Raw genomic sequence first — 23,150 nt, 5'->3', positions numbered from 1 at the left:
TTTATTCATTCTTCAGTTAATGGACATTTGGATTGTTTCCAGATTAGGACTACTGAGAATGAAACTCTGAATAATCCTTTTCTCTTTCTCAATTGTGGTTAAAAAATAATAAAAAAATAAAATTTGCTACCTTAACCAAATTTACTACCTTAATGTCATTTAAGGATGTTACATATTTTCACACTGTGAAGTAGCACTCTAGACCTTTTTCAACTTGCAAATATCAAACTAATGAAATAACTGGTCTTCTTTCTCCCTCCTCTTCACTTCTATTCTAGGACCATCCTTAGATTTCTCTTCTGTGACCATTTATTTTCTTTGATTTCTCTTTCAAGTACTTTTGGGTGTTCTTGTTCTGTTGTAGATATATGTTTAGCCTTGCCAGTTTTCCAGAGTGGCTATACCATTTTCATTCCTACCACCAGTGCGTTAGCATTCCAGTTAGTGTGAGGTTTTGTTTCTGTTTTTGTTTTTGCTATGCTATTCTGATAGCTGTGAAGTCTTGCTATGGTTTTATCTTTTTTTTTTTTTTTTAACTATAGAGACAGGCAGATAGTGAATTAAAGAGACCATAGCATTGAATCTTCCTCCAATGCAGTGGGGGCTGGGCTAGAGCCTGTGTTACGTTCATGGCAAAGCAGCACACTAGCCAAGTGAGCTATTTTGCCATCCCCACATCATATTTTAATTATTTACATATGTTTCTATGAGCTTTTTTCTTGCCCCCCCCCCCGATTTATTTATTTAGAGAAAGAGGAGAGAGACCCAGAGAATCATTGGCATATGCCATGTCAGGGACCAGACTTGGAACCTCATGCTTGATCGTGCAATACTTAATCCACTGGGCCACCTCATGGTCCCAATATATAGTTAACTTTGTGTCCTTATTTACTGTGTTTTTCTTGTTCTGGGTATGACAAGTACATTATTATATCACTAAAAATGGTAGAAAACTACTAACATGAATGAAATCATGCCAGGGCCTTTCACACAGTGCTGTGTTGGCCAGCCGCAGCAGGATTATAAAATTACACTATGTAGTTCCACACCACACCCACCACCAGAGGTCTGTATCCCCACACTCCCATCTCCCAAAGATAATCGCCATTTCTTTCTTTTTTTAACTAAGTGATTTAATAATAGTTGACAAGATTGTAGTTCAAAATTAATTCCACACCTCACCCCCCCGCCAAAGTTCTGTACCTCCTCCAGCCCCCAAACCACTATAGTTCTCATAGTCGTAGACAGTTTTTCTGCCACTTTTTACTTTTTTCTTTCAAGTTCGTCTATTTCTATTCATATATGTTATACATATACACATATTACTCTTGCATATTTGTTGTGACTGTGCTCCCTATCTTCATTATTTATTAATATTTTGGGAGGTGGAAAGATAGCTCACGTGGTAGGTAGGGCTTGTGCCTTGCTGCGTGCATGGCTGGAGTTCAAACTCTAGCTCCACGTGGGAGCTTTCATGGCATCAGAGAAAGCTCTCGTGCTATGGTTTCTCTCCCTCTAACTAGAACTGTGTGCATGTGTGTATTCTTCCCATCTCCCTTTTCTTACTACCAGAGTTACTACTGACCACTGGGGCTTGGTGCCTGAATGATGACGCCACTATTTCTGGTGGCCATTCTGTTCTTTATCTTTCCTAGAGAACGAGAGATAAAAAGAGACATACCCTCAGCACTGCTCTACCACTTGTGAAGCTTCCCCCCTTGCAGGTTGGGACTGGAGCTCCATGTGCTCATGCATGGCAGAGGGAGAGGGAGAGATCTACTGTATTGCCACTGCTCAGTTCCTATGCTTCATTTTGAAGCATTCTGTTACCTTACTGAAATACAGAAATTTATCTGCATTGAAGATGCAAGTGTCAGTCTTATCCTTGCTTGCATATTTGTTCATTTTCCCAGAGTACTTCTCAGCTCTGGCTTATGATGGTGTTAGGGATTGAACCTGGGACCTCAAAGCCTCGGGCATGAAAGTCTTTATATAACTACCATGCTATCTCTCTGGCCTGTCTTCTCCTTTGTGAATCCTCCACTTATGTGAAAAAGATCAGGTCATACACTGACTTTGTTTTTTAGTGTTTTTACTTAAAATACTTAATCCTTTAAATACATAATCCTTTAATCAATTTGCAGTTTATTATGCAGTATTAATATAAGGCAAAACTCTAAATAGATTTTTCTTCCCCTAAAGCCAAATAATTGGCTCAGCTCCAACTGTTGACACTTTCCTCCCTTCATGGCTACTTTGGCCCTTCTCATGCATAGAATTTATACATCTAGTAGAGTGCTTTCAGGGGATGTGGTTCAGGTCTGCTAGTCTGTAACTGTTCATGTCTATTGCCTTGTTTAATTAGTGTAGTTGTCCCATCTTTTGGGTCATCGTCATTGTTTTAATATCTTGGTCAGTCTTGTCTGTTTATTCTTAAACAAACAAAAAATTTTTTTAAATTACATGTCAGAGAAAGAGCTGTGAGAGAGAAGCCAAAGTATCACTTGGGTACATGTGGTGCTGGGGATTGAACTAGAAACCTCAGGCATGTAAGTCCATTGCTCTACCAGTTGAACCTACTCCCTAGCTGCCTGGCCTGTTTTTTCTTAGATCTGAAATTATTTTAATTAATCATTTGCCCAGGTATCTACTCCTTACTCCCCTCTTAACACATTAGAAGTTGTAGGGAACTTTTATTTTCACTTGGCATTAATTGGCATTCATAAATGATTCAGCCATCATATTTGGAATTCACTTCTATGTAACAGACATATCATGCACTTGTTAGCAGTTTTGTACTTTTCCACATCTCAGCACTTTATCTTTTCTTTTCTGGTGGTGCCAGTGACCAAACCCAGGCAATCAGGCATGTGTAGCATGTACCCTGCCACTGGGCTAACCCTCCAGCCTGTTCACATTAATTGTGTGTGTGTGTGTGTGTGTGTGTGTGTGTGTGTGTGTGTGTGTGTGTATTTATGACAGGGCCAGGCAGCAGCACATCCAGTTGAGCACATATTACCATGTTCAAGGAGCCAGGTTCAAGCCCCTAGTCCCCACCAGCAGGAGAGAAGCTTCACAATTGGTGAAGCAATGCTGCAGATCTATCTCTGTCTCCTCCTCTCTCAATTTCTCACTGTCTTGTCAAGTAAAAAAGAAAAAGAAGGGGGAGAGGGGAAAAAAAAGTGGCTGCCAAGAACAATGGATTCATCATGCAGATACCAAGCCCTAATGATAACCCTGTTATCAAAAACAAAATAATAATAATAATAACACAGATTATATTTATGAGAGAGAACCTGAGTATTACTCTGCTGGGAATTGAATTCAGGACATCATGCTTGAGAGTCCAACACCTTATCTACTATGCCACCTTCCAGACTGTTATTTGTTTGTTTGTTTGCTTTTGCCACCAGGGTTATTTCCAGGGCTCAGAGGGCCTGGTACTGGCTCAGCTACTTCATCGCTCCCAGTGGGCTTTTTTTTCTTTCTTTTCTGATTGGGGGGAGACACCTTCAGCACTGCTCCACCATTCATGAAGCTTTCTCCTTTTATTATATATATAATTTTCCCTTTTGTTACCCTTGTTTTATTGTTGTTGTAGTTATTATGGTTGTTGATATCGTCATTGTTGGATAGGACAGAGAAATGGAGAGAGGAGGGGAAGACAGAGAGGGGGAGAGAAAGACACCTGCAGACCTGCTTTGCCACTTGTGAAGCGACTCCCCTGCAGGTGAGAAACCAGGGGCTCAAACCAGGATCCTTACGCTGGCCCTTATGTGCACTTAACCTGCTATGCTACTACCTGACCCCCTGAAGCTTTCTCTTACAGGAGGGAATGGACTTGAGTCCTTGAGCATGATAATTATACTGGAACAACCCCTCTTTTTAGTGTTCTATTTGCTACTAAAAATATGCCATATTTCTGCAATATATAAGGATGTTGATATGTTTTGTATATTAATCTTATATCCAGACATGTTGCTTGACTGATCATAGTTGTGAGTTTTCAGTTAATCTTCTTGGATCAACTAGGGTTATAGTACTATCAGTTGCAAATAATGTTTTTTCTTACCTTTTTAAATAGTTTATCTCAGTTCTTTTTTTTTTGTGTTATATACTGGTAGAATTTTCAAAACAGTGTTTAGTACTGTATTTCTTTGTTTTAAGACTACTGAGCATAAAAACAAGCTCTGACTTAATATTATGTATAAACATATTGTAAACAATTCCCATTCTAATATCATGAATATTAGGTACTTGTCTGAATTATTGAAATGAGATGGTGATGGTAGGCCTGCTTATTTTATTGCTCATTTGGTGGATATCCTTCCTCCTCCCCACCCCCACCCCCCCCAGCACTCCTCAGTTCTGCTTCATGGTGGTGCAGGAGATTGAATCTGGGACCTTTGGTGCCATGGAAGTCTTTTTGCATGACCAATAAGCTATCTCTTCAGCCCTGCTGATTTAGTGGAATGTCTAGCTATTCCATTTAAAAGAGGATACTGGCTATTGGTTCATGATAGTCTTTGTTAGATTAAGGAAATATCCTTTTCTTTCAGATAAAGCAAAAAGCTCTAAATCTGCTTGATGGTGATAAGAAGGCTGTGCAGTTTGTCAGAAATGTGGAAATAATGGCTGTGCCTATGTCATCTTTGGTCTGCTTCATCCTTTTCCGTTCCACCCCAAACACTAACCCCAGTGCTTGTCCTGACTCAGAGCCCCTAGACTTGCACTGCCCTCGAGAGTGGTGAGTTAGTGTCCTACACCTGTATTAACAGATCACCACCGACTGACTTAAAATACTAGAAACAACACTCCCCCATAGCTCCGAACACCACATCTAGAGTCAGTACCCAAAAATGAGGCTCAAGGCTGTGCTTCCTCCAGAGGCTCAGGGAAGGGCCAGTCCTCACCTTTTCCAGCTTGTGACAGTGCCTGGCAAGTGGCTATGTCACAGCAGTCTCCATGCCTCCACCTTCACTGGCCTTCCCCTTACTGTGTGGATGGAGATTATTTGTGAATTCAGTGCTAAAGGAAATGGTTTAAAAAGACACTGCTAGGAACAGCAAAGGCTTGCTAATGCCCTTTGAACAAATCCTAGACACTTGGAAATAGCTATAGGGCAATTCTCAGAAAATCAGCCCTCTAAAATGACTTCAGAACCTCTCATTTGCACCCCCCCCCACTGCCCCCCAATCTCCAGCACTGAGCAGCAAGGAGGGGCCAGAGGACAGTTCCTCTACTGTTGTTATAAAGATGGAATAAAGACCATAATACCTTGGGAGGGGGATAGATAGCATAATGGTTATGAAAAAAGACTCTCATGCCTGAAGCTCCAAAGTCCCAGGTTCAATTCCCCAAAACCACCATAAGCCAGAGCTAAACAATGTTCTGGTTAAAAAGAAAAAAAAAAAAAACACCTGGGGAGTCCGGTGGTAGCACAGCGGGTTAAGCACATGCAATTCGCAGGGACCAGCATAAGGATCCTGGTTAGAGCCCCCGACTCCCCACCTACAGGGGGGTCGCTTCACAGGCAGTGAAGCAGGTCTGCAGGTGTCTATCTTTCTCTCCCCCTCTCTGTCTTCCCCTCCTCTCTCCATTTCTCTCTGTCCTATTCAACAACAACAACATCAGTAACAACAGTAATAATAATGACAACGATGAAACAACAAGGGCAACAAAAGGGAATAAATAAGTATTTTATATATATTTTTTATTTTATTCCCTTTTGTTGCCCTTGTTTTATTGTTGTAGTTATTATTATTGTTGTCGTTGTTGGATAGGACAGAGAGAAATGGAGAGAGCAGGGGAAGACAGAGATGGGGAGAGAAAGATAGACACCTGCAGACCTGCTTCACCGTTTGTGAAGTGACTCCCCTGCAGGTGGGGAGCAAGGGGCTCCAACCGGGATCCTTACGCCCGTCCTTGCACTTTGCGCCACCTGCACTTAACCTGCTGCACTACAGCCTGACTCCCGTAAATAAGTATTTTTAAAAAGTTTAAAAACAAACAACATAGGGGGTCGGGCGGTGGCGCAATGGGTTAAGCGCATGTGGCGCTAAGCGCAAGGACCGGCGTAAGGAACCGGGTTCGAGCCCCCCGGCTCCCACCTGCAGGGGAGTCGCTTCACAAGCCGTGAAGCAGGTCTGCAGGTGTCTAACTTTCTCTCCTCCTCTCTGTCTTCCCCTCCTCTCTCCATTTCTCTCTGTCCTATCCAACAATGAACAACATCAACAATGGCAATAATAATAACCACAGCAAGGCTACAACAACAAGGGCAACAAAAGTGGGGGGGGGGAAATGGCCTCCAGGAGCGGTGGATTCATGGTGTAGGCACGGAGCCCAGCAATAACCCTGGAGGGGAAAAAAAAAACAAACATAATACCTCTATCACATACCTGGCACAACTAGTAGCTGACAGATAACCACTTTCATTCATTTACTGGGTAACTGTGACCACACACCCACTTAGAGAGACTGTGTCTTCTAAAGGTACTTGAGACATCCCTTGCTTTCTTGTCAATTCAGAAACCAATCTAGGCGCCTGGCAGTGGCACAGCTGGTTGAGCACACACACATTATCATATGTAAAACCCGAGTTTAAGCCCCTAGTCCCCACCTGCAGGGGGAAAGTTTCACAAGTGGTAAAGTGGGGCTGCAGGTATCTCCCTGCCAGCCCCTTCTTTCTCAGTTTCTGTCTCTACTGAGGAAAAAAATAATGGGTGGGAGAAACAGGATAGTGGTTATGCAAAAGACTTTAATGTCTGAGGCTCTGAAATCCCAGGTTTAATCCCATGTACTGCCATAAACAACAATAAAAACTATGATTTAAAAAATAGGACCACCAGGAGCAATAGATTTGGAGTGCAGGCACTGAGTCCCAGCATTATTCCTGTGGCAATAAAATTTTTTTTTTTAATGAAAAGAAGTCAATCTGGTCACCACCAGTGGTAGAATCCACATCAGCATCAACACAGCCTCGGAGCACTGCTGTCGACTGGCTGTTCTCACAGATTTTCAAAGCAAGTGAGCATGTGGGGAGACCCCAAATAGTGAAAATGATACTGATGGGTCAGTAGCTGCTATCAATATACCCAGTGAAAAAGAGAAACAAGAGCCAAAAAGGGAAGGTGATAAATCCATGCTTTGCAACTCTATTCATTGCTCATTATGTTTTTCCTAGGAGTTAAGAGCATGAATTTATTTATGTGCGTAGCCGTGATTCTGAAATGAGGGGCCAGTACTTAAAATAACCCAGTAATTTATTGCATTCTTGTAATCTCTTGCAAGTTAAGTAGTGTACATTCATGAGAGTCTGCAGACATCTGCCTCACAGTGGGGAAATGCCATCCAGTTGGATGTAGCCCATCTGTACTGTGAAGCCTGATTATGGGAAATTCTAGACTGAAAAGATTGCTGTAAATGTGCAGCCTTGTGCACCTTTAGGTTAAACAGAAGATCCACAGCAAGCCAATTTTTTTTTTCCTCCAGGGTTATTGCAGCTTGATTTCTGCACTACAAATCCACTGCTCCTGGGGCCATCTTTTTCCTCTTTGTTGCCCTTGTAGTTATTATTATTATTATTATTGTCATTGTTGTTGTTAGATAGGACAGAGAGAAATGGAGATGGGGAAGACAAGAGTGGGGGGAGAAAGACACCTGCAAACCTGCTTTACCGCTTGCAAATCGACTCCCCTGCAGATGGGGAGCTGGGGGCTCGAACACGAATCCTTAGGCGGGTCGTTGGCGCTTTGCGCCATGTGTGCTTAACCCGCTGTGCTACCACCCAGCCCCCGGCAAACCAATTTAAAAAAAAAATCAGTTTTTTTTTGCTGCCAAGGTTATAGCTGGGGCTCTGTGCCTGCACTACAAATTCACTGCTCCTGGAGGCCATTTTCCCCATTTAGTTGCCCTTATTGTAGTTGTTATTGTTGTTATAACTGTTGTCGTTGTTGGATAGGACAGAGAGAAATCGAGAGAGAAGGGGAAGACAGAGAGGAGGAGAGAAAGATAGACACATGCAGACCTGCTTCACCACTTGTGAAGAGACCCCCCTGCAGGTGGGGAGCTGGGGGCTCAAACTGGGATCCTTATTCCGGCCCTTGAACTTTCTGCCATGTGTGCTTAACCCGCTGCGCTACCGCCCAGCGCCCTAGCAAGCCAATTTAATTGTTCCAAAGCCAAGCTAGCAGAGATTTCTAGATGGCAAACCAAAAGAGCAGGGGTTGAAAACTAAAACCAGCTCAGTAACCCTGATAATAGCTTGACCTTCCCCACAATTGGGAGAGCACAGGCCCCTGGAGGCACTTGTGGAGCCTGAGCTTGGTGGTTGGTATGTGCAAGCCCGACTTCCCAGAATACTGAATGAAGGTGGTGTTTTTGTTTGTTTTGTTTTTAAAGCATACTTAATTTCTGTTTGTATTTATTTATGAAAAGGAACCAGAGCATACTCAGGCACATGCGATGCCAGAGTCCAATGCTTCATCCAACTCCTGGGCCACACATACCTAATTTTAAGTAGAAAGGCTTCATGATTTAGGTCATTGTGAGTGGTATCCACAGGAGAGCCTGTGTTGGGGGTTCCCCTGCAGCCAGGCTATAGACACCCACAGACCTCCTGGCAGGCGAGCTCTGTGTCCATGGTACCCTCTATGCCCCGGTAAGCACAGGAATTCCCTGTGGAGGGCACTGTGATGTTGCTTGCCTCTTGCTCATCTGCATTTCCTGAAATGTCCTGCAGTCAACCTGTTGCTTTTGACGACTTTTTAAAAAATATTTATTTATTTCCTTTTGTTGCCCTTGTTTTGTTGTTGTAGTTATTGATGTTATCGTTGTTGGATAGGACAGAGAGAAATGGAGAGAGATGGGGAAGACAGAGAAAGGGAGAGAAAGATAGACACCTGTAGACCTGCTTCACTGCCTGTGAAGCGACTCCCCTGCAGGTGGAGAGCCGGGGGTTCGAACTGGGATCCTTTTGCCAGTCCTTGTGCTTTGTGCCACACCTGCTGCGCTACCGCCTCACTCCCTTTTGATGACTTTTTAAAGAGCCTCATCCAACTTTTCAAGTCCCTACAACAGACCAGCACCAGCTGCCATGGTAGCTGCAACAGTTCCTCACAGGGGAAGATAGACAATTTATGAATAGGGCTGGCTGCAGTTACTTGAGCTGCTGGGATTAAATGACAAGCTGTCTTTCTTTTAAGGCAGGAACCGGCTCTCTACTTAGGAAACACACTTCCCCTTCCTACTTCACCTCTGCATTCTGTCAGATTCACTGGATGGGCTATGACTACAGCTCTTTTTGGGCCAGTCTTTTTTTTTTTTTTTTCCCTCCAGGGTTATTGCTGGGCTCGGTGCCTGCACCATGAATCCACCGCTCCTGGAGGCCATTTTTCCCCCCTTTTGTTGCCCTTGTTGTAGCTTCGTTGTGGTTATTATTATTGCCCTTGTTGACGCAATTCGTTGTTGGATAGGATAGAAAGAAATGGAGAGAGGAGGGGAAGACAGAGAAGGGGAGAGAAAGATAGACACCTGCAGACCTGCTTCACCGCCTGTGAAGCAACTCCCCTGCAGGTGGGGAGCCAGGGGCTCGAACCGGGATCCTTACGCCGGTCCCTGTGCTTTGTGCCACATGCGCTTAACCCACTGCGCCACTGCCCGACCCCCTTTTTGGGCCATTCTTGTAGACATTTCAAAGCTTTGAGCTTCTAGCCTGAAGGCAGGAGAGAAGTTGGTTTAATGGAAGGCAGACCAAGGGAGCTAGATAGGCTGGTGTTGCAGTGGAAAGGGTTTGCTGCCTTCAGCCTTTTAAGAGTGAAAGAATGGGTGAGCTTGATTATCGGAAAGCAGACATATGTAGCTTCCCTCTCCCCATTCAAAAACTGGAATATCATTAGCAACAAGGATTTCCTTCCCAGTAGAACTCCTCCTGTTCTGTGTGCTATAGCAGAGTGTGTGTCTCTTGATGCATCTAGGGTGCCTGTCCCTGTCTGTTCCTTGTCTGTGGCTATTTTCAACTTCCTCTCATAAAGTTCCTCCTACGTGGGCTTTCAGTCAGCCAGATCCATCCCCACAGGTCACACACTGCGCTGTGTGGGAGTCACAGTGCACAGAGGAGAGGCAGCTCTGTGAACCAGTGATTCATAACCCTGCTGGGACTGCTGAAATACCATCTTCACCACACTGCTTGATGTCTGCTATGGGACGAGGCTCTTGTTCCTGTCACCTCAGTAGCTAGCACAGAAGGTGCTTAGTAAAGTCCTGTGAAGTAACTAAAGGACGCATTAGCAGATGTTGAAAGTATTCCAGTATAAGTCTTGCATAATGGACACACACAAAATAGGGAACCACAAAGTACCCCCCCAGCCCCCCAGGCAGCCAAGATTCCCTTAGGAGGTTATATATATATAATTTATATATTTATATATAAATAGATATGTTTACCTCCAGGCTTATCCCTGGGGTTCCATGCTGCCACAACAAATCCACTGCTCCTGGAGGCCTTTTTCCCATTTTATTGGTTAGGAGAGTGAGAAATTAAGAGGGGTGGGGGTAGATAGCGTAATGGTTATGCAAAGAGACTCTCATGCCCGAGGCTCCAAAGCTCCAGGTTCAATCCCCCACACCACCATAAGCCAGGGCTGAGCAGTGCTCTGGTAAAAAAAGAAAAAGAAAGAAAGAAAGGAGAAAGAGAGAGGAAGGAAGGAAGGAAGGAGGAAAGGGAAAGAGAAAGAAAAGAAGGAAGGGAAAGAGAGAGAGGAAGTTGAGAAGAGAGGGAGAGAGAGAGATGGGGAGAGAAAGACACCTGCAGACCTGCTTCACCACTTGTAAAGTGACCCCCCACACACACACAGTTGGGGAGCCAGTGGCTTTAACTGGGATCCTTGCACAAGTCATTGTGCTTGGTACTATGTGCGCTTAATCTGGTGCACTACTGCCTGGGCCCCAGGAGGTAATATTTGAAGCAAGTTTTTAAAAAATATTCATTTATAGAGGGCTGGGTGGTGGTATGCCTGGTAAAGCACAAGGACAAATCCACAAGGACCCAGGTTCAAGCCTCCAGGGAAGCATACTTCAGGTGTCTCTTTCGCTCTCTCTACCTCCCTCTCCCCTTTTAATTTCTGTCTCATATATATATATATATATATATATATATATATATATATATATATATATATATTGCCTCCAGGTTTATTGCTGGGCCTTGGTGCCTGCACTATGAATCCTCTGCTCCTGGAGGCTATTTTTTCCTTTTTGTTACCCTTGTTGTTGTTATAGCTATCATTATTGCATAGAATAGAGAAATTGAGAGAGGAGGGGAAGACAGAAAGGAGGAGAGAAAGATAGACACCTGCAGACCTGCTTCACTGTTTGTGAAACAACCCCCTTGCAGGTGGGGAGCCGGGGACTTGAACCAGGATCCTTGTGCCAGTCCTTGCACTTTGCACCATGTGCACTTAACCCACTGTGCTACTGCCCAGCCCCCAATAAATATTTTTAAAAGGGTTTATTTATAAACTAATGAGAGAAGGGGAGAGAAAGATTCAACATCACTCTGGCACTTGCAGTAGCAGGACTTGAACTCAACACCTCATGCCTGAGATTCCAATGCTTTATCCCCTGTGCCACCTCCAGGCCACATAAGCACATCCTAAAAGCCAGAAGCAGTGGAGGAAACATATTCTAGGCCAAGAAACAGAATGTTCAAAGGCAGAGAAAGGAAAGCACAGCTTACACTAGAGATGTGAAAGGTGAGGCAAATGCAGTGAGAGAGTAATGGAGCAGACATCCACTGACAGTGATGTTGGGAACTGGCTCGAATTTCACAAACACAGGAGGGTAAGCTGACATTAAACACAGAGAAACGTCTCATGGGAGAGAGGGGACTATTTAGCACTGGAAGTGGTTCATGGAACCATTTCCAAAATAATCTTGAACAAAAGAGTTGGTCACAAATTAATGGAGGGCTGAAGAGACAGCATAGTGGTTCTGCAAAAGGACTTTCATGCCTGAAGGTTCTGAGGTCCCAGGTTCAATCCCCTGCACCATAAGCCACTGCTAAATAGTGCTCTGGTAAAACACACACACCAGAAAAGCTGGCCTTCCTCTGTCCTCACCACCCCCTTCCACATTAGTCAGTAGCAACTTAGTACCCTTTGGGGTTCGGCAGCAACCACCCCCACCCTCCCCACCTCGTTGTGTGCAAGAGGTATTAGGAGTTCAGTGCCCCCAACTGCTCTCCTGCCAGGAAGGACTCAGGTCTGTAATCTCCTGAACCCAGGCTGTGGGGCATGTTTTGCCCAAGCCCCGCCCCTCTGCTTAACTTTCCAAAGGGGACAGCTTTCTTGGGAAACGAAAGTGAAATTGAGTAATCTCACGGTGGTAGTGCTCAAACCGGGCAGGGCTGCTTCCTGGTCTGAGCCAGCCCAGAAGGTGCCTGCCTGGTGTGAGGCAGCCAGCAGCAAGAGGTCTGGTCTCACCTCCCCTGGAACCAGGCACCTGCCCACCTGGGAAAGAGGCTCCCACCTCCCAGGACACTTGCAGGCAGGTTGGAACATGCCTTGGGCGCACGATGGACCCAAGGCTAAGGCCAAGGCCGGTAAGCTGTGGCCCCACAATTTGCTCACCTGGGGCCCCTCACTCCTCACTTGTGGTGGTGGTGGTGGTGGTGGTGATGTGTGTGTGTGTGTGTGTGTGTGTTCTTTTGTGTGTTTGTTCATGCCATACAGAACCTCTATGCTATGACACATTACTAGTTAATTGTGCAGTGCACCAGAAGAGGCCTTATTAGGGGCAAATGCACCACCCCCATCCCATACCCCCCCCCCCTTCAGGGTAGCAAGACCTGAACCCAGGTAAAGGCAGTTCCTCTTTGTTACTACCCCTCCCCCACCTCACCCCAGTTTGAACAGCATGCTTGCTTTAGCGGCTCCTCCCTACTCCCCTGTCCACTTCCTGGGGGCTTTTGTAAGATGAAAGTAGCCCTTAACCTCTAGGGAAAAGTTTACAGCAAGTTATTGCTGCTGAAATCTGGAAAGCCCTGGTGTCTTTCAGTAGGTGATCAAATAATTTGAGACAGCTCCACATATTGGGAATAATGCTCAGTTAAGAAAAAAAGAGAGAGCCCACACATAGTGGTCCTGTAAAAGAACTTTCCTGCCTGAGGCTCTGAGATCCCAGGTTCAATCCCCAGCACCACCATCAACCAGAGCTGAGCAGTGCTCTGGTTTCTCTCTCTCTCTCTCTCTCTCTCTCTCTCTCTCTCTCTCTCTATATATATATATATATATATATATGTATGTATATATCTTACTAAAGTAAAATCATTTAAGATATATTTTATATACAAGAGAGAGAAAAGCAATACTGATTCGGTTGGATGAGTTGCATAAATTAGACCAAAGATGCTAGACTTAAACTTAGTGTATCAACAGGCTGTTCTGTAAGAAGCAAGGCCAGCGGCTGCCAGCAGTGAGGGAGAGGAGAGACGCTGACTGCAAAGAGCAGGAGAAAACTCTGGGGCAAAATGGAAACATCTCTAAATCATGGTGGGACTTTGACTGTGCAGTCCAAACTTAAAGATGATACACTAAAAACAGTACATTCTGTTGTTTGTAAATTATACCTCAATTTTTAAAGGTATAATCATTAATAGAAGAGGGAGAGGGGGAACACCAAGCACACGCAGTCATGGAGATCAAACTTAGGATCTCCAACACTATTTAATATATCACTTCCCAGGGCTGTGTACCTCAAATTGTTCAAGATATATTTAAAAATATACACGTGTGTATTTTTTTTTATTATTTTAATTTCAGCAGCTAGGGAGATGGCTAAGTGGTGTGGTGCCAGACTTGTGTGCGTGCCCAAGACTCCAGGCTTGGTGCCTGCTACCTCGTGCACCAAAGTGGAACCTATGCTGCCCTCCTGACCTATCTTCTCAGGAAATCATCATGTTTCAACAGTTGTGTCATTCATATGTGTACATGTAATTTGTTTCTTCTGTTCTCCCTTTACAGGGATTGAGGGCCAAGGAAGAAAGAAAGCATAGCACTAGCACAGCAGACTTTGATGCCCGAGGCCCCAGAGGTCCCAGGTTTAGCCCCCAAGTCACTATGTGCTAGAACTCAGTCTCCCATGGCATTGTATGCTAGGACTAACTGAGCTGGTCTCTGTCTCTCAACTCATGAAAATAAATCCATTGTAATAATGTGAGGAGGGCGGCAGCCAATGGCACACGTTACCATGTGCAAGGATCTGGGTTCAAGCTCTGTCTCTCTCTCTCCCCTCTCAGTTTCTCTCTGTTCTATCAAATAAAGGAAAATAAATAAATAGTAAAATAAAAGGGGTGGGCCAAGAGGTGGCACACCTACTTAAATACATTTGTTACCATGCAAAAGGACCCAGGTTCCAGCCCCTAGCCCCCACTATCAGAGGGAAGCTTTACAAGCAGTGAAGCATTGTTGTAGGTGTCTCTTCCCCCCCCCTCTCGTCCCTGTTCCCTCTTGATTTCTGTCTCTATCCAAATAATTTTTTATTTGAAAATAAAAGGGAAGGGCTGGTGAAACAGCTCACTGTTTTGCAGTGAGTGCAGCCAAGATTTGAGCTCAACCTCCCACTGCATTGAAGGAAGCTTTGGTGCTGTGGTCTCGTTCTCTTAATCTATCTCTTTCTGACTCTGTCTCTGAAATAACAAATAAATCAATAAGTGGATTAAAGACACCTGATTTGAAGGAATGCCCCCCTTTTTAAGGATACTTTTTTGGGAGTCAGGCAGAGCGCATCGGGTTAAGCACAGGTGGTGCAAAGTGCAAGGACTGCCTTAAGATCCCAGTTCGAGCCCCCGGCTCCCCACCTGCAGGGGAGTCGCTTCACAAGCAGTGAAGCAGGTCTGCAGGTGTCTTTCTCTTCCCCTCCTCTCTCCATTTCTCTCTGTCCAATCCAACAACAATGACATCAATAACAACAATAATAACTACAACAATAAAACAACAAGAGCAACAAAAGGGATTAAATAAATTTTTTTTTTCCTCCAGGGTTAATGCTGGGTTTGGTGCCTGCACCATGAATCCACTGCTCCTGGCGGCCATTTTTCCCCCTTTTGTTGCCCTTGTTGCCATAGCCTCATTGTGGTTATTATTATTACCATTGTTGATGTTGTTTATTGTTGGATAGGACAGAGAGAAATGGAGAGAGGAGGGGAAGACAGAGAGGGGGAGAGAAAGACCTGCTTCACCGCCTGTGAAGCGACTCCCCTGCAGGTGGGGAGCTGGGGGCTCGAACCGGGATCCTTACGCCAGTCCTTGCGCTTTGTGCCACGTGCACTTAACCCACTGCGCCACCGCCTGACCCCCAATATTTTTTTTTTTTAAAAAAAGATACCTTTTTATTATTTGTTTTGCATAGAGACAGGAATTGGAGGGAAGGGAGAAAGAACTGCTGCTGGCAGCACTGCTTCACTGCTCATGAAGATTCCCCCAGAACTTGAACTCCAGTCCTTGCGCATGGTAATGTATACACTTGACCAGGTGTGCCACAGCCCTAGAACAGCACAAAAGCACACACCAATGTACTACCTCCTGGAACCCCTGTGGTAAAGTGGGAGGAGACTAGACCGAGGTGGGGTTCTGCAGGGCAGCAGATGCTGAGTGACTGGTTGTATAGCAGGCATGGTAAACAGACTTGTAGTAGTGAGCTACAGGCTCTAGGAATTGTCACCACATACTGACTCTCCAAATACTGTTCTCCACCACTGGGTAAGTAGGCTTTTCATTAAGGGAACTTATGATGGAATAATGAGAAAAGCTCCCCTCCCCCATTTTCCCTAACATGGCTATTGTTACAGTTCATACATTCTGTTCTTTCTTTGCCTCTGTCTTCATTTCACAGTGCACATATACAGGTACAGATTCATGGGGTATATATCTCTTGTTTACCAGAAAGGATTATACATGTTTCTCTGTAACTTGCTTTATTTGTTGTATAGCATAGTTGTCCCTGAAGTTTCTCCAAACTAGATTGTAAGGCATTACAATCTAGTGGGTGGGACTGGAATGCTGTTATATAGCATGACTGTGTCCTGACTCATTCAGGTCTTCCCCTGTAGACAGACGTCCAAAGATATTACAGGTTTGGGTCACATAGTAGCAATTTAAGTCTAGAAACCATCTAGCTAGAAACTAGCCTCCTCACACCACTTGAAACAAAATTATATTTACCAGGAACACCCAAAGAGCTAATCAAGAAACTCCAGAGGTTCCCCCCACCAATTCAACTCTGAACCAGGCACTCCTCCCTACTAGGCGAGTGCGTGAGTGCGTGCGTGTGCGTGTGCGTGTGTGTGTGTGTGTAGGTGGACATCAAGAGGAGCAACAAAAGAGATAGGGTAGTGGGTCTACTATGTTTTCTTCATGCAGTCACTAACTCAATAAACATTGGTTCAGGCTCTACTTTGTGCCAGCAAGTGCTGGGAATGCAAAGATCACTAAAATAAAATCTGTGTCCCCCCAACTGCAGGCCCCCACCCTGTCAGTAGTACACAGTGTGGAACACTGGGAATGGAGAGTCAAGTATAGTGGTTGAAAAGAGGTAAAGCAAGTGGTGCTGGGTGGGGCAGAATGAGGTCAAAGTCAAAAGTGTCCTAAAGAAGGTGGCACTGAGGGACTGCTCTATAAAAAAGGACCAGGATTGTCATCAGTGACTTAGTAGCAGCCACTGTGGGTTGGAATGATGAGGGGTGGAAAGAGTAGAGTCTCATATGGTAAGTAGCCCAGGTAAGAAGAAATAAAAGAGTCTGGAGCCAGGAAATGGCAGCTCCAAGGTACAATGCAGAGGTGGTAGACAAGATGTCTAGGTGAGGAAGCCAAGGGCAGCAGGCAGGCAGCTGCTATGGCCTTGGTATCTGGCCTCAATACCTGGTGCAGAAGAATTGCTTGAACAATATTGGGAACTGTGCAGAAGGGCTGGGCTGAAGGGGAAGAGTAATAGAGCATGTGGTGTCTGAGGCAATGGCAGAATATTTAAATGGATGTTGGGGTTCCTCAGGGGAACAAGGCAGGAGCTCGATCGCTAAGGGGGTCTTCTAGCATATTGTGGCGGCGGGCAATACACAAACCTTAGGGTACCATTGCTGGGTATGGAACCTTTTTATTGACATAGTTACAAGTTTATAAAGGGGTAGATATGCTGGGCAAGTAGCCAGCTGACCAATGAGGTCAGTATCTCCTTTTAAGGGAAAAGAGAGCAAGGCAATGAGAAGGTGATGCAGGAACAGGGAAATAGAAATACAAGGAAGGTGAAGCCCACCAGAAAGGGGGAGGGGTGGGTGATGTAGTGAGGATGATAGGGAGGTTGGAATTCCCCCTTATACTCTGGCCACATCTCGCTCAACCACAAGGCTTGCATGCCAAGGGGAGACTGATAGACGAGCTTCTGGGGGGAAGGGGGTCAGCCATCCGTGCTCAAACGCACATCAGACCCACAGTTCCTCCTTTTTTCTTTTGTTAAAGAAGGTCGGCCGTGACTTCCAAGTGAGCCATGGGGATAGGAAAGTAGGGTTGAGTGGAGACTCTATGGACCATCATTCAGACCATGTCCTGGAGGCAGTTCTTTAGGAACTGCAGGATGCATGGGGCAACAAGGAGCAGCGCGCTAATAGCAAAGAGAGGGGTCAGGAGGGGAAGAATCCAGGATAACATGGGGGAGGATATCCAAGAGTCCAGGGCTGAGGGAGTAAGCCGCTTTTTTAAATCATGAGTTCATGGAGAGTCTTAACATTTTGTTCTACCAGTCCCGATTCATTTACAAAAAAACAACACTCTTCTTGCAGGGCCAGACCCATACCCCCTCTTTCCACTGTCAGAAGATCTAGAACACTCCAATTCTGAAGGGTCACCCTCACAAGGGAAGTGATCTGTTGTTGTAAGGACTCGAGGCTTTCTGCTGTGAAATCTAGGGATTGCTGAAGTTGTTCTTCCAGGAGTCCAGCGGTGTGAAGGGAGTGGCCAGGGGCATTGCCAGCAAGTCCAATAGAGGCAGTCAGCCTGATGCTGATGACCAGAGGAAGGAACACCACTCGTTTTGTTCTGGTGAGGGAGGTCAGCCACTGGAACTTGCCTTGTTCGTATAAGGTGAGCTGTGGAATGAGAGAGACTAGGAGGCAGGGGCCGGGTAATGAGGAGTTGACATGGAAGGACAAGGTAAAGTTACACCAGAACATAAAGGGGGGGTGTCATACACATTAGAGGATAGGGAGTGGTTCTTTGAACAATGGGGAATGTTGGGAGAGGAGAATGAGGTCAATCGACACACAAGGGTGAAGTCAGGGCTGATAGCTTCCGTGTAGAGAGGGATAGAAGTGAGGGGACAGTTCAGCAGAGGAGGAGGCGTTAGGTAAACTATCCAACAGAGTATTGTTCAGTGGCATGGTGGCGAGGAGAGGTCTGTTGAGGGAAGCACATACGAAGCAGCTGAAAGTTTTGGGAAGGATGGAGGATTGGTTCAAGAGAGAGATGGCATTGCGCAGATATGCAGGCCAAGATGAAAGGTCAAGGCCAGGTGGTGAGGCAGAGTGTGAGAGAGGGCTTGTTCTTGTTGGGTTATCTTATTCTGGGTTTGGATGGCCCTGGGGATGGGGATCAGTTGTTGGGAGATAAAAATACTGGCTATGGGGAGGAGGAAAATGTGCTAGGGTATAGTTTTCCAGTAACTCTATTAGCCCATCTGTTATCCCATAGGTCGTGGATGGTGACCTTGAGGGAACCTAGGCCAGAGAAATACTGTAATATTGGTTGTAAGTGTCAGGAACCCCATAAATATTACATGACCAATAGTGGCATCCTCCATAGTAGTTGACCCACTCTAGGTAGCTCCTGGTGTTGTCAAAGGGGAAGCAGACATAGAGATATCTTTGGGCATGGTGGGAGCAAGGTGTCGTGGAGGCAGGGGTGACTGGGATGATGACGGCTGACTGGCACCCTTGGATGGAGCAATTCCCAGTTCCTATAATCTTGTTAATCCCATTGTAAGTCTGCACCTGAAACTGTCAGAGAGCAACAGGTGCAGCAGAAGTGGGAAAGGCAGATAGTAAGGCAAGATATATGGAAAGAACAAGGGGTAAAAGGGGGCCCATGGGGTATTGTCCCTGGGCTCTGTGGATTAGGCCCTTCAGGTCATGCCATGTCACGTTATGAGTCCCGGGGGGTGTTGTCCTGCTCTTTGTTGAGGAGAGTCATGCTATCCTGCGGGCAATGCTGGACATGGTGGGCAGAGACCCAGATGGGTTTCGGGGTTTCCTGTGGAAAAACACATGTAAATCCCCTTTCCATGGTTAGCAGGGGGTCTGGTCCCTTCCAAAGGCCATCTAAGGGGTCCTTCCATCTGACCTGTATAGCAGGGAGGGAGTGGGGAGTTTGCCAGTGGCTAACTATAGGGGATTTTTCAGAATTTTTATAAACATTAAAGAGATTAAGTGTAGCAAGAGCCATGGCCAGCTGAACATTCGGGGGTGTATTCCCCCTTTTTCTTTTATTAATTGATTTTTTTAGCGTCTGGTGAGCTCTCTTGATGATACCTTGGCCTCGTGGATTGTAAGGAATACCTGTGGTATGAGTAATACCCCAAAGTGAGCAAAAGGCTTTGACTTGTTGGCTAGTAAATGCAGGACCATTATCAGTTTTGACTTGTAAGGAGAGGCCCATAATGGCAAAACAAGATCATTTTCACCAGTTTGAGCTGTAGCCCAGATGATCTTAGAGTATATATCTGTTGTTACAAAGACATACTTTTACCTGCCGAACTGTGAGATATGGGTGACATCGATTTGTCACAGAGCATTAGCCTTAAGGCCACAGGGGTTGACCCCAGGGGTACTTCGATCCCAGGTGTTCTGATAGGGAGGCACAGGAGCAGCAGGTTTTTAATAATGTGTTTAAGCTGGGCTATAGGAATGTCTGAAAAACGCGCTTGTAAGCCTTTAAGGTTGGTATGGGTACAGCAGCAAGGATGGGTCTTTGGAGAGAGGCACACACAAAACAGGCATTGGGGAGTAGTTCGAAAAACTAAATTTTTGTAAATTTTGAAAAGATTAAGTGTAGCTAAGGCTATGGCTAATTGTATGTTGGGGGAGTATATAAAAACTAGGGATATGAGTGACCTTAGGGATCAGTACATACCCATGAGTAAAATATACAAATATTGTTGTTAAGTCATATAAGCTGAAATTGGAGTAAATATAGGGGAACTTCTTTTTTTTTTTTTTTTTTTTTGCCTTCAGGGTTGTTGCTGGAGTTCAACAAATCCACTGCCCCTGGAGACTATTTTTTTAAATATTTTATTTTATTTATTTATTCCCTTTTGTTGCCCTTGTTGTTTTATTGTTGTATTGTTGTTGTTATTGATGTCGTCATTGTTGGATAGGACAGAGAGAAATGGAGAGAGGAGGGGAAGACAAGAGAGGGGGAGAGAAAGACAGACACCTCCAGACCTGCTTCACCGCTTGTGAAGCAACTCCCCTACGGGTGGGGAGCCAGGGCTCGAACCGGGATCTTTAGACCAGTCCTTGCGCTTTGCACCACATGCGCTTAACCCGCTGTGCTACTGCCCGACTCCCAAGGGGAACTTCTTATATTAAGATCTTACCATATGAGCAGTTGGTTCTTCATGTGAAGGCTTGTCACAGGTGTAATCATTCACTTATGGGGAAAAAAAAAACTTGTACCAAGTTAGAAGTTCACTAAAATTGATCTCAACGATTAGAATTGGCTTAAGTATCTTTATATAATTTTGGAAGGCCTTTTCAACAATAAAATGATTATTGTCTTTTTGGTATGATTTACAGCTGTTTAAACAGTTTAAGCACAATATTAGAACTTAGTTCACTGCTAGGATTTTAATAATTTATTTATTATAGATTTATCACAAACTTATTTAATTACTTGTTCATACTCTTATATTTTATTTCTTATGTAACACCCTTTGAGTGGTTATGAGTAAGGGTGGATATAAACCTTTACAAGATCTTACACTTTAAAATTCTGATATGGGCATGTTTGTTGGAAAAGCAGAGGCCAGCAACAAGCCTCATGTGCCCTGGATATTTATAGTCTTGTTAAAAGAAATCCTTAGATCTTGAAGGGGCCTTATTTTAAACAGAGGCCTTGAAGGCCAAGAAAAACAGCTAGTGCTTAAATGCTGTGGTTTTTCTCTGGCTCAGAGAGCACTCCCCCCCCCACACACACACCTAAGAAGGGGGCGAGCCAGGGGAGAAGGTTAGTGACATATAGGCTATTAGAGAAAAGATTGAAAGGGTCTTTGATGTGGTAAAAGGCGAGATAGATGGAATTCTTTAAATTGAGAGGAACTGTCAGGGAGTTCTTCAAAGAGAATCTGGGGGGAAGACATTGGTGGCATTAGGGATAGGGGAGTCCTGGAAGAGTGTTTGGGGCTCCCCAGGGCAGATGGGGGAGGTATTAAAGACCAGCAGCTGGAGAGGCAGTGAGGGGTCATATCTGGTCTTGTAGGGCCTAAGTAATCTGTCTGAGGGAGAGGCACTGGGTATCAGATGCCTGCGGGAGGCAGGATTCTTATGGCCTTTGAGCAGATGGAGATAGGATGGGTATGAGGTCCCTCCCATGCAAGAATGTAAAGTCCTTTCTTTATATGCAGGAGTAGGTTAGTTTTCACAGGCAAATGGTAGGGTTATTAGTCATGCCCTGGGGCAGGACCACTCACCGAGGCCACTGGCCTGGAGTTGGGCACTGGGATAGAGAAAGCAAAGCGTTTGCAGTAATGACTCCCGGTCAGGATGGCTGAAGCTGGAGGTAAGCCTCTCTGGGGGAGCCCCAGATGCACAGCATCTTAATGACTGTGTGGAGGTCTTGAAGTAGTCGCCATTTTCCGGATTTTTTCTGGATGGTAAATACCAGGGGGCATTCCAAGGGCTACAAGAATGATGGATGTGCCCTAGAGCAAGTTGCTCTTGGATCAGCTCTTTAAGAGCAGATAATTTCTCCCTAGGTAGGGGAGGGGCCTCTGGTGATTAGGAGTCAAATTCACAGGCATAGTTAGAATGGGATCACCATGAAGGTTCTGATCACGGAGGCGGCACAGGCACTCCGTGTCTGAAGGTGGAGCGGCTGGCAAAGATGGGAAATCATAAGAGGGAGCAGAAGGTTCGGCATAAGGTGGCAGGGGAGGATGTTTTGATTTGGATGGAGGGGGTCTGTAGGCGTCTGAGGTGCCTTGTAGGCCTCAGCAAGGCAAGCGATCTGATCTTTAAGTTATCGCCCGTCGCCCACCGCCTCTTCATCAGAGTCTGATTCAACCTTTCTACTAGTGGGGGAAGGCTTGGTGTCTGGTGCAGGGGGCTTTGATTCAGCGGGGTTGGCGCATTGGCAGAGAGCCGTGACAATGGCCATGAAATGTAAAGGGAGTTCAAGAATTCCCTCTGTTTCTTCCTTGTGAGATAAGTAAGTTACTCAGACCCAGGTGTCCGATTCATAGATGTTATCTGATTCATAGATGTTATCTGCAGATAGCCAGGGGGCAACTCGGTTGACAACATCCCAGAAAGAAAGGGCTTGTTTTCTAAAGAGCTTAATACCACAAGTTTCTAGGAGGGCACGAAGGCACCTAAGTTGGGGGTCTCATTGGCTTGTGGGAAGATTGCCCATGATAAGCGGAAAGAGAGGCGTTTTGGGGCTAGCCAATGTACAGTCCCTAGAGGCAAGCCAGACCTCTGAATTTAAGAGGAGAGGTGAGGACCAGGTCTGACCCTAACCCTTACGTCAGAAATGAAAGGGATAGAAAATAAAGGACCTGCAGCGCCTCTACAGACTGGGGCCTCTGAGGGCTCAGGAGCCCAATATCCCAATGGGAACTCACCTGGTAGCCGTTGGGCCTCTTCTGCCTTGTGTTGCTTTTCTTCAGGTGCCCCACGATCGGGCACCAAATGTCGGAGTTTGTTGTGGGGGGGGTGGATGAGGCAGGAGTGAGCTCGCTAAGGGGGTCTTCTAGCATACTATGGCAGTGGACAATACACAAACCTCCTTAGGATACTGTTGCCAGGTACAGAACATTTTTATTGACATAGTTACAAGTTTATAAAGGGGTAGCTATGTTGGGGAAGTAGCCAGCTGGCCAATGAGGTCAAT

General features: G+C 45.3%; 2 protein-coding genes across 7 annotated transcripts in view; one reads left to right on the top strand and one right to left on the bottom strand.

Moving 5' to 3' along the window:
- IL6R (interleukin 6 receptor) overlaps positions 1-23,150 on the bottom strand; it is a 271,403-nt gene that overhangs the window by 34,310 nt on the left and 213,943 nt on the right. The gene's annotated exons all lie outside the window — the stretch shown is intronic.
- The window catches only part of ADAR (adenosine deaminase RNA specific), a 46,716-nt gene that overhangs the window by 5,322 nt on the left and 18,244 nt on the right, over positions 1-23,150 (top strand). The window contains exons 1-2 of one of the 6 annotated variants that reach the window (XM_060201479.1): positions 12,396-12,598; positions 15,406-15,506. The exons of 4 other annotated variants lie outside the window; for them this stretch is intronic. In XM_060201479.1, the coding sequence (XP_060057462.1) occupies positions 12,556-12,598; positions 15,406-15,506 (144 nt within the window). In that variant the 5' untranslated portion in view covers positions 12,396-12,555. Of the gene's footprint in view, positions 1-12,395; positions 12,599-15,405; positions 15,507-23,150 lie in introns of those variants that run through there. One more of the 6 variants, XM_007525347.3, reaches the window with a different exon arrangement.

This window comes from Erinaceus europaeus, chromosome 11, assembly GCF_950295315.1.
Source record: "Erinaceus europaeus chromosome 11, mEriEur2.1, whole genome shotgun sequence".
In the NCBI taxonomy this organism is placed as follows: Eukaryota; Metazoa; Chordata; class Mammalia; order Eulipotyphla; family Erinaceidae; genus Erinaceus; species Erinaceus europaeus.
Note: the sequence above shows the minus strand (reverse complement) of the source record. Positions and strands in the feature narration are given on the sequence as shown.